This window comes from Monopterus albus, unplaced genomic scaffold, assembly GCF_001952655.1.
Source record: "Monopterus albus unplaced genomic scaffold, M_albus_1.0 scaffold589.1, whole genome shotgun sequence".
In the NCBI taxonomy this organism is placed as follows: domain Eukaryota; kingdom Metazoa; phylum Chordata; class Actinopteri; order Synbranchiformes; family Synbranchidae; genus Monopterus; species Monopterus albus.
Window position 1 is genome coordinate 55,898 of NW_018128469.1, and position 11,709 is coordinate 67,606.

Here is an 11,709-nt window from a genome sequence, read left to right on the forward strand (position 1 = left end):
AATCAGTATAGAAAAAGATGCTTTTGCAGCTGTTAGGGCGGGGACATTTAAAACAACCAGCTTTCAGTGTTCATATAGTGAGTTTCAGATAAACCTGAAATGTCCTGTTGTTTGGGTAAACGGACCTTTAAAGTTTATGTCGACTTCTCATGTTGCTGTAGAAACACCCAGTGGCTGTAATATGTAGAGGGGGTCTGATCTGTGGGATCAGACAAGAGAGGGACAGAGCATCAGCAAAAAAAGAAAAAAGCACTAACCTGACCAGGTCTCCATCAGAGCAGAAACATAAACAGTTTGATCTGGTACTTTTTATTGGTAATTAACAAAATAATAAACACCACAGAGTCGACACCAGATTAACAGAAGAAAATCATACAAAATTATAATCCCATCAAAATAACATGAAAATAAAATGAACAGAAACCCCTCAGCGAGGACAACGTGAGATTATTACCAAAAAGCTTAAAATCTTTCTTGATTTAAACCAGGATGTATTATATATATTATTATTAGTCCAACAAACTTAAAGATGCAACAGGAGTATTTGTCTTTGAGATAATCAACACTTCTGTTTGTTTGTTCATTATCTTATAGTCGTTTTACTTCCTCTTTTTTACTTTTAATACACAATAACTGTAAATAAACAAAGGACCAAAGGTGTTTGTCACTAATGTTGTCACACCAAACCATCTGTCAGCAATAAAACCCAGAAGTTCAGTTTTTCCCCCGACCCTGCAGCACCACAGCCCCAGCAACACATCCCCCCCAGCAACAGAACAGCAGACCCTCCAGGGAGTGCCCATCTTAAGGAAAACTACCTGTGCCATGCAGCAGGAGGTCACATCTCACAGCATAGGAACCCTAGCCCTCAGAAAAAACAGTTGCTTTTTGAAACCCTGTGCTTCACAACAGTAGATCCATTCATAAAACAGTTTAATCTCAATGAAGCATCTTTCTGATTATACACTGGCCTTATCCTTTAAAGAGCAGGAAACAAACCGGCGAGTGGGTGTGACTGGACCAGGTCAGCTCAGTTATACATGGTCGCTTGGAGCCACTGGAACCAATCAGACACACAAAACATAGGGTTGAAAATCACTTTGTTTTCATGTTTGACAGGTTTAATAAAGAGCCTGCCAAACTGAGGTGTAATTATTAAACCATTCAAACTAGGAAAGCAAAATAAGCAGCACATTTGTCCTTTATCACAGCTGCTTTGTTGCATATGGTTTAGCTCTCTGTTGAATGTGTGTGTTGTTTTTGTAGTGTTCCTACCTGTTTGTAGCTGACGGTTATGAACCCTTTTCCCACCATGTCAAGCTCTTGAAAACGCTCTGCAGAAGACAACAATGTACATTTCAGACACAGTTCAACTGTGACGGTGAGTGATGGTCTGTGCTCTGTTCGGGTGGCTGGAGTGGATAGTGTCAGGACACCCTGAACTGACTGCATGACAGACACCACCCGTCTGGCCACGGTGAAAGCAAAAACAACATTTTTAAATTAGACTAATACCGCCCCACCCATCCCGCCTCCCTCCCTTACGGGTCATGCTCTCCAGTTTCATCACCAGGTACAGGAAGCCGGGGTAAGTGATGGTCAGGTTAGGCTCGGTGTATCTCAGGACAACCAGCTGCAGCACCAGATCATCCACTGTGATGCCTGGACCAGACACACAAACCACGGTCACATCTATTCCACAGGCTCAGTGTGCAAGATGTTTCTCCTGTCACAGTGGACCCCATTCACTAACACTCACATGCATAAAGGTATATATGAGGCTGCTGCACATTTTAGGGCTTAAGCAAGAAAAGGTGTTATGAGTATTACTGTTCACTTACTGATATTTGATAACGGTGTTTTACTCAAGTAGAAGTGGTTAAAGGTAAAGAGCAGGTCACACAGAACGAATTTCACCGACTGACTTATTGGAGGCAAATCAAACGATGAGTGTGTGATGTATGAGAGGACAACGTTCACATTAAATTACTGAAGAGTAAAATATTTCAAAATAAAGGACACAGGCAGAAGAATATTCTTTACTAACTGACGTGTCACTGCAAATGGCCTGATAGTTATCCAGCTGTTCTCTGTGCTGGATAGAATCTGAACTCTGGTGAGGTTTACCACCCTACTTTAGTACGAATTCACTTACTTCATGCATACTGTACAGTACATTGCTGGCGGAACCAGAATGAGGCCCTGACACCTTTTTCTCCAAGAGAAGAAAATGAACAGACCTGCTGGTGTAACGTGGATGAGATTCCTAACCCTGCATTACTGTGAGCACCTGAAGAGCCGCCCATCGGTAAAGTGTACGCCCTGCAAAACGGATATTAAAGCCTAAGGTGCGACTGATTCACAACGTCGACTCAAGCAATGCGCAACTGGCACCCATGAGTGTTTGTGTGTTTTGTTCAACCACATATTATGATAAAGTGGATGGTTCACAGGGACATGGTTTAGTCTCCACTACAAAAGACGAGTGACAGAACCAGACTCACATTGTCCAGACTGACAAACTAGAGCATCATCTCCCGGAGTAACATGAAGCAGGAGCTGAACAATCAGGACATTTGGGAATATATTTAACACTTCTGAGCATAAAACATCTAATTTCTCTGTGTTCTTAGAGCTTCATGAGGCATTTGGTAGCAATAAGTAATCCTGCCACACCAGAGAATAAAAAAGTCTTTTAATACTGATGACAACTAAACAGGACTCAGTGCCCTTCAATAAAAGCTAGTCTACATAAGTAATATCTGTGAACACACAAGCAAATCAGAATTGTATTTTTATATTATTTTATGTTTTATTACCACAGCCGAGGGCAGGGGTTATGCTTTTGCCAGTGTTTGTTAACAGCATAACTCAGTAAGTAATGGCCCACACAAATGATTAGAGTTTGGTGCTGATCTGTCTCATAATTTGGATACAGGAATATTTTAAATGACTCTTCACCACTGTGAGTGCTGGAAAGGCTGCTGGCTATATGTGAGCCCACTTTTGGTCAAAGTGCACGGCTGTGCTGCTGAGCACTCTGATCGCATACAAAGACAAAGCCCAGAGTTAGTTACAGCTGCTCGCTCACTGTCAGCGGCAACCGAGTGCTATCACTCAGTCCACCCCGCTGTGTCAGACCGGGACTGAAGGAACCGAAGGAACCGAGCGAGGCCACGGCCCACAGCTGGGGTGGGATCGACTCTGTGCAGCGACAGCGGGGTGAGAGCCTGATGGCAGAGATTTGGAGTCAGGCTCAAAGCTGTTAACATTTTCATCTGTAAGACTGGTTTTATGCCACTTTATTAAGTTTTGACTGTTTTTCAGGTGAAAACATTATGGTGAAACTGAGTTGTCCTTTGCCAGAGGTCTGAAGTCTCCGAGTGCTGTCGAGTTAACTATGTTATGAATGAACCACATTAAAGTGCAAAGAGGAAGAGGTGACGGTCTGGCTCCCTCTGTTGGTCAGAGCATTCCTGGAGCTCACTAAAAATGCTTGTAGTTCTTTATTTTAAAGACTTGTCGGAGACATGCTTGAACCAGTGCCAACCTCCAGCCACAGGGTTTCTGATATGCTAGTAACCTAATCCAGCAAGTTGTACACATGTTAAAGATGACATGCTAGCTGTGGCTGGGAGATGTTTGAGGTGTGAACAAACTATGTACATACTGATGGTGCTAGTACTCAGTCGTACCTGCTGCTTTCAGAGCGGAGGCTATCTCTGCAAACTCGAGGCGCCGAGTCTTGTTCTTGTCAGCCACCAAGAAGATATCCTGAGGAGAGGTGAAACCATGACAGACTGCATATACTATACATGTCTGTCTCATGCAGGAGCTCAAAGCTGCACAGTGCTGTGTGAAAAGACTCAACTGTGACATGACAGTAAATGTTTTAAGCTAAATTCTTACAAACATGTAATCTGAGCTCCTTTTACTTATTACACACTGCACAATAATGGACAAAACAAAAGCACTGACCACCATTTGAAGAACTAGTTCTCTGATTAATCATCTAAACAACTATTTGTACTTTAATCTTTTTTCTGGGTGATCATATTTTTAGCCATGTTGATTGATTTTCTAGCTGGTGCTACTGTTGGGGGAAGCTGATAACCTCACCGTCCAGCCCGTGATCTTGTCCCACAGAAACTGGAAGTCTGACCAGTTTAGCTTAGCGGCACCTTGGTTCTGGAGGAAACAATGAGGTCAAGGATATTAACCAAAAAAAGACCACATGAGCTGATACACTGCGGGTGAAAAGCGGTTAAGCATCAATAAATAATTACTGCAAACTAATGAACCCAGCATGAGAAGATTAGCCGCCTAAGCCGGTTTGTTAGTGTTGTGCTATTAAATGCAGTGTGCACATTATGCACTTGAATTTGGAGGTAAAGTGGGATCAAGCCTGACAATGTGTATGTCATGAGGCAGTGAGTTAAGATTTCTGCCATTTCATTTTGATGCCTCAGGTTTTTCTTCTCAACACTCCAACAAAGCCTGGGCAGCTCATTTGGTAACACATCAGACTTTTAATCTAAGGGGTCAGGGTTCAAGTCCCTGTTCAGGCAACTCGATCTGTAAGATACTTGAAGTCAAGAACAGGTGACTATTCATAAGGCCACGCATCATGAAATGCATCTGCATACATCAAGAACTGAACAATGGATTGCAATATCCGGTCTTAACTCCAGAGTAGTTTTTTATGTTAATGCAGGGGGTCCACTTGGACAACTTGGACCCTCTGAAAATCATAACTTGAAATTTCACGGGGGTTGCAGAGATGTGCCTAGTTAGTTCTATTTATCTACACAGTATGTTTCTTTGCATGTAACTTTATAAATGTTTGTTTTTAAAAATAATACAATAGATAATTGCTGTGTTTATGGTGTTGTACCACCAGAAACAGACTGAGGTCTGCACGTTGTTACTGTAAAGATGCATCGTCCACTTTATCTCCGTCAGATCAAACTGTCAGAGGATACAAAAGTAGGCACAACATGGTCATAATGAAGGTATGTCTTTGTAAAACTCGACCATCTGAGGAAACTTAACTGAATAGTGAGTGACATCAGTGCACAGTGCGGTCGGACTGACTTTAACCGGTGTTAGTATTGTCTGAATCATGACTGACTGATGATTAGACACCCCTCCCCGGACGTTCACTAGGGTTAGCTATACTAGCCATTAGCAGCAGAGTGTACTGAATTCTCCCAAGCTACATGACAACTTTAACAAACAGGGTTAACATGGAACTGCAGCGTGCAGGAAGAAAAATACCATCAGATTTTAATTCAGTAAGTCAACTGGTGGCTTCTGTTTTCACTTGGGCAGTCAGGAGACAACTCATTCAGTTCTTCCTTTGTTCTTGCATTCATTCAGGGCTTAGAACTGAAGAGTGTTTTTCTTTGTATATGTCAAGGATACGCCCATGAGGGTCACCAGGCTCTTGCAGTGCTCCAGAGCCAGGTATTTCTCGCTGCCGGCCAACACTGAGGACAACACACAACATCATCAGTGACACTGTAGCATGTGTGCGTTATGCTAAGTCATTATGTAAAACAAGCACTGTTAACTCATCTGGTGAACAGTGCACGTAGAGATACAGTAAGTGTTATTAAAGAATGAAGGCTCTTGTTTTGAATAGTGCTACTGGTCGACTGAGCAGTTTGGAGCAGCTCTAAGTGGTAGAACATGACTCCAGAGAAATCACGGCAAAATGTGATAAACCACATTCTGTGGTGTTGTTGCTGTAGGAATGCTTCGCTGCAGCTCTGTGCACAGAAACAACATTAGACACGACTTCACTAAAGGAATCACGTTTTGAAAACAAGCCTGAACAAGTCTGTCGATCTGCCCAAGCACTCAGACACGTCACTGACCTCCTGCCTGTATGGCCTCAGTCAGCAGGTTGTGGAGGTGCACCGGTTTGCAAAACCCCTTCTGATGACACAAAATACAACAGTCAGTGTAATAAAGCAGAGACATTCAAACCACAAGCACAGCTCCTTTCAGCCTGGGATTAAACTAGTAATTAATCCACCCCCATTCTGCTCAGAGCAGAATGAGGGTGGAGGTTCTCACATTAAGCTCAGAGAACACATGCAAAAGGAATTGTTGTGTTTGTCTAATCTGTGTGGGAGTAAAGGTCTTTTTTTCAATGTAGTAAACATCCACATGGTGCTATAAAGTAGTTCAAACCTCTGTGCAGATGTTAGTTAACCCAGGTGCAGTCTGAATGTGCAGCAGCTGTGTGGAGGTAAATCTCACCTGGTCGCAGTGCTTCTTGAACATAAGTCTGACAGAATCAGGTGAAGGAAGAGCAGTCTGGTGAGGATAGGAAAGCTGCAGGAAAAAGCAGTCTGGGTTTAAAAACAAGCCTTTAACTGTGACAAATGAATGCCCCCTACAGCTTCTGAGCGGTTCCTTATGTGTATCTTGTTTAACAGAAGGTTTCACAAGAGCATGGAAAGCTCAGTCAGTAGAGCATCAGACTTTTCATCCTGCCTGAACAGGGATTTAAACTGGACCAACAGACTGCAGGTCTGATACACTAAAGACAGAGTTATCCACACTCTAATGATGCGCTTTGCACACGGTAACTTCTCTGATTTTACTTTTAACACTGAATCCGCTCTACAGTATTTCACTAGGCAAATTCATTTATTGAATTAGTAACGTATTTAGTTTACCTCTGCTCTCACAGAGACATCCTGTGGTGCTGGTTTGGAAGCTGGACTGGAAAAAACATTCAAACATATTATAATCTTCATATTTGTAATCCCAAATTGTAAAACCTGAGATCTGGAAAAAAGACACCTGCTTGGTCATCAAGGTGTGACATGTAGGAGACAGAGGATCACACAAACAACAACATGAGAAATGCAGGGTGTCTAAAACCTTTACACTTGTTGCTGTACATTTTGATAGTACCTGATGAATGGCTTCTACTCTCTTGTCCTGGCTCCAGTGTCATGACAACAACAAAACCTAAACTCTGTATAACCCTTTTCAGACCCTACCATCTCCCTAGTGCAAAGTCTGAGTAAGAGCTGAGTGAGCTGGAGTCAGCCCATGTGAGAAAACAGCAGCGTATAGTCTGGTGTATTCACAGCAAGCTATGACGTTCTATCATGTGACCAGCACAAAACCTGAAGAATACAAACACCAAACAGTGAAAATATCTAACTGGAGCCACGATGAGACTTGGAAGCTTTTGTTGTTAAGAACTGGGGCCAGAATCGTCAGACAAGGCAAGAGACAAGATCATTTATGACCAAATTACAAACTGGCTATGTGACTGCGTCACATCCCGCCTCCTGCACGTAAACCAAATGGAGTATTTCCTTTAGGCGATAACGCGTCTGACACCGACTACTTCCTGTTGTGTGCTACATGTGTGAAAGGACAATTCTTGACCAAGTCTGGGCCTGATTCCACAGAAACAGTCCCAAGTTTATGTCAGCAGATGGACCCATGACTCACATGGCAACGCTGCCGTGCTCTGTCAGCACCCGCAGGAGGAACTCCCCCTTCTCATTGGGCTTGAAGGTGGAAGGGATGATGATATAACGACCTGGTGGAAGGGAGCTACAAAGAACAACCTCCCGATGTTGGAGGTACCTTTGGCTGCAGCGGAGTGGGCGACACTCCTTCAGGTCATTGGCTGACAGGTACATATTGACAGGATGTGCCTGGAGAAAAAACACATACTTATAATATAGGTTTTTACTGCTGAAGACAGAGCTGGTAAGAATGACAGAGCATGGACAACAAATGTGGAAGCTGGACTGGAAAAAACATTCAAACATATTATAATCTTCATATTTGTAATCCCAAATTGTAAAACCTGAGATCTGGAAAAAAGACACCTGCTTGGTCATCAAGGTGTGACATGTAGGAGACAGAGGATCACACAAACAACAACATGAGAAATGCAGGGTGTCTAAAACCTTTACACTTGTTGCTGTACATTTTGATAGTACCTGATGAATGGCTTCTACTCTCTTGTCCTGGCTCCAGTGTCATGACAACAACAAAACCTAAACTCTGTATAACCCTTTTCAGACCCTACCATCTCCCTAGTGCAAAGTCTGAGTAAGAGCTGAGTGAGCTGGAGTCAGCCCATGTGAGAAAACAGCAGCGTATAGTCTGGTGTATTCACAGCAAGCTATGACGTTCTATCATGTGACCAGCACAAAACCTGAAGAATACAAACACCAAACAGTGAAAATATCTAACTGGAGCCACGATGAGACTTGGAAGCTTTTGTTGTTAAGAACTGGGGCCAGAATCGTCAGACAAGGCAAGAGACAAGATCATTTATGACCAAATTACAAACTGGCTATGTGACTGCGTCACATCCCGTCTCCTGCGCGTAAACCAAATGGAGTATTTCCTTTAGGCGATAACGCGTCTGACACCGACTACTTCCTGTTGTGTGCTACATGTGTGAAAGGACAATTCTTGACCAAGTCTGGGCCTGATTCCACAGAAACAGTCCCAAGTTTATGTCAGCAGATGGACCCATGACTCACATGGCAACGCTGCCGTGCTCTGTCAGCACCCGCAGGAGGAACTCCCCCTTCTCATTGGGCTTGGACTTGAGGTTCACACAGATAATTATAAATTGCAGATGGTTATGTAGATTTATTTTGGTTGTGCATCACCGAAGTTCTGTAAAGTTTAAATTAGTTTTCATGCTGTAGTTATTTTCTGAAATTTTTGAGATTTTATGTTTTTCTTTCTAATTAAAGTCTGTTTTTATTAAAGTTGGTTCTTCTTGACTTTCAAACTCTGCAGTAGTCCTTATCTCTGTTCAAAGAACACAGCTTACTGCATGTTTTACCCATATACAGTACATGCATGTCCAGTTGTCAGCAGCCCTTAGTGCAGACCTCTCTGCTGTGTTCTTTGCTTTTACTTAGATGGAAACCTGGGGAGGCTGAACTCAGGCACATGCCCCAGCGCACTGACCCACGGGGGAGGCAAAGTGTGTGTGTGTGTGTGTGTGTGTCTGGGTGGGGGGCTATATGTGTTTGAATGTGGCTGTGTATGTGTGAGAGTGAAAGAGAGGTAGTGTTTGCCATGTTGCCCTCATTTCCTATCACATCAGCGAGCTAGTGTTGGCCTTTTCTTTGCCTTTCCATCCCTCTGTCTCTTTCTAGTTGCTGTTTGTAGCACCACCTCTTTTTTTCCTTACTGGTCTCTGCTTGTGACACCACACCTTTTCCCACTTCTGCATCAAAATTATTTGCACTGTAAAACAGCACATCTCCTCCTCTACCCTCCTCTCATTTTTTTTCTCCTTATCGCCCTCCTCCCTCCCTCAGTTCTCCACGCTTTCTTCTCTCCTCCTTATTTATCCTCATGTCTCACCCTTCCACTTTCCTACTCCGTTGTCCCCAGCCAACCCTCAGCCCTTTCCTACCTCTGCCCATCTCACCATCCCTCGCCTTTTCTCTCTCATGGCCTGGGGTGCTTTGATCACTTGTTCTTAGCCTCCTTATCCTGTCTCCCTCTCTCCCATCCATTCATTCCCTCCTCCCCACAGTGTTGTCATCAATATTGCAGTCATTTGAGGATTCCTTCTTTATCCTTCTCTCTCTCTCTGTCTTTCTTTAAGATCTTACTCTCTCTGCATTTCACCCTGTGCCTTCTTCCCTCTCTCGTTCTGCTGATTGATTTTATGTTTAATGGTTTTTTTGGCCTCGTCTCATTCTTTCCTCTCTTCTTCACTTGCTGTTTCGTCCCACTCTTCCTTTCCTTCTGTCACATAACTCCAACCCTTTCCTGCATCACTTTGATAGGCAGATCGCTATCACTATCAGATTCCTGGACACACACACACACACACACACACACACACACACACAGTTTTAGTACTGCACTGTTTGTTTAGTACTGCATTACCTGGCACAGTGACAAGGCAATGTGATCATGAACTACTTCCCTCCTTCATCTGTCATTGTGAGGACAAATACATGTACCCTTCATATAGGGGTCAAAATACACATGTCAGCTTCTACAAAGACCCAACAGATGTCTGGCAGAAGGCTCGTTTTCAGTGTGAAAGCTTTGTCGTGTGGGCGATCATCTGCTGGACCCATTTATCCTCAGTGTCACTCTGACACCTGTGAACTGAGGCTGCAGGTCGAATTGACAGGTGCTAATTCTACCTTGATCATCAATAAACCTTTGTCTGAATAGATTAAAGTTATTAAGTTGAATTCAGTTCCCACAGACAGGCCATGTGCTGCAGTGTACTGTGGCACCACAGTGACTGTACAGGTAAACATGCCTCAACTTGATGTGAGCAGACATTTGATCTTACTGCAGAACAGATTACTAAGCAGGTCTAGACCTCCACAGACACAAGAGTAAACAGGAAGAGGATTATTTCTGACTCCACTTCCTCAAACTTTATCCACGATGAACACACAAAGTAAGAGTACAACAAAATCACATCATATTTTTTCATTATTTAAAGGGACACTGACTGTTGATAAGCATCCATCTATTATCTACACCGCTTATTCCTGAAGAGGGTCACAGGAGCCAATCCCAGCTGACACTGGGTGAGAGGCAGGGTCCACCCTGGACAGGTCACCAGTCTGTCACAGGGCAGATATGAAAACTAACAACCACATACTCACACTCACTCCTACGGGCCCAGTTAGATTTTTAGATTCACCAGTCTTTGGACTGTGGGAGGAAGCTGGAGCACCCAGAGAGAACCCACGCAGGCACAAGAAGAACATGCAGACTCCACACAGAAAGGCCCCGGGTCGGCCGGGGCTCAAACCCGGAACCTTCTTGCTGTGAGGTCACAACACCAACCCCCGCTCTGCTGTGCCGCCCTGTTGGTGTAGCTAAGCTGTGTCCTAAACCAAAAGTAACATTTATTTCTACACTAATAATTCCCGAAGTACAACAGCACAGTTGTGTCTCTCACCAAAGTGCTGTTCATAAACACTGTTTTCATTGTTATTTATTACTTTATTGTTATTTGGATGATCAAACCTCATAACTTTAATCATAAAATTGAAAGCAACAATAGAAATAAAGGCCTGTGTCTAATCAGCACCTGGCTCTCTCTTCAGCTGAGAGTTTATGAAAGAGCTCAGTTCATGCAAAGAACAATAAAGACATTTTTCACATCTCTCACCCTCTCTGGGAGACCCTCCTGCTGTCATGCCTGGCACCCAGCTCCCATGATGCATGATACAAGACAATGGCTCCACGATGGCGCGTTGGTGCCTGAGACCCTCAGTCAGGTGACACACCTCCATCATCTCAAAGTGCTGCTGGAAGTCCGACACCGACATCCTAGCAGAGAGAGAAACAGGTCAACTGGAACATATCAGTTTGACTTGTCACATACATCTTTTGAGACAACTGTGAACTCAACAGGTTCCAGTTCATGAACCTGCACAGAAAACATTTTCCAGATTATCATCCTTCTGACCATCAGTTTCAGAACTCACCAGTGTATTACCAGTCAGAGGGGAGCAGGGCTGCGGCAGCTGTGTTTATGTAGCTTCTTGTTGTCTCTCAGTGTCACACTACCTTTTTTCCTTCTGTTGTTTATGCTGATTAGGCAACACAGTGCAAATTCAGTGCTGACCATCACCCAGTGAGTCGCTGCAGTCAGCACAGGTGCCCCCAGGGATGTGTGCTCTTCTCCCCTCTACACCAATGACTGCACCTCAG

At 43.7% G+C, this 11,709-nt stretch overlaps 1 protein-coding gene across 1 annotated transcript; it reads right to left on the bottom strand.

Annotated features, from left to right (window-relative positions):
* Positions 1 to 320: 320 nt before the first annotated feature.
* LOC109953248 (calpain-1 catalytic subunit-like) lies at positions 321 to 11,183 on the bottom strand. The gene is made up of 11 exons (XM_020588675.1): positions 11,165 to 11,183; positions 7,483 to 7,691; positions 6,690 to 6,735; positions 6,268 to 6,342; positions 5,880 to 5,940; positions 5,425 to 5,489; positions 4,120 to 4,188; positions 3,696 to 3,774; positions 1,546 to 1,662; positions 1,276 to 1,334; positions 321 to 1,057 (listed from the first exon to the last, which is right to left on the bottom strand). The coding sequence occupies exons 2-11, from the start codon at positions 7,674 to 7,676 to the stop codon at positions 1,031 to 1,033; spliced, it is 792 nt and encodes a 263-aa protein (XP_020444331.1). The 5' UTR covers positions 7,677 to 7,691; positions 11,165 to 11,183; the 3' UTR covers positions 321 to 1,030.
* Positions 11,184 to 11,709: the final 526 nt, after the last annotated feature.

Excerpts from the sequence above, each read along its gene's own strand:
- LOC109953248 (XM_020588675.1), bottom strand. The coding sequence starts at position 7,676 with ATGTACCTGTCAGCCAATGACCTGAAGGAGTGTCGCCCACTCCGCTGC. Across the intron at positions 6,343-6,689 it reads ATGTCTCTGTGAGAGCAGAG|CTTTCCTATCCTCACCAGAC; the intron begins GTAAACTAAATA and ends TTTTTCCTGCAG. Across the intron at positions 5,941-6,267 it reads TCAAGAAGCACTGCGACCAG|AAGGGGTTTTGCAAACCGGT; the intron begins GTGAGATTTACC and ends TTGTGTCATCAG.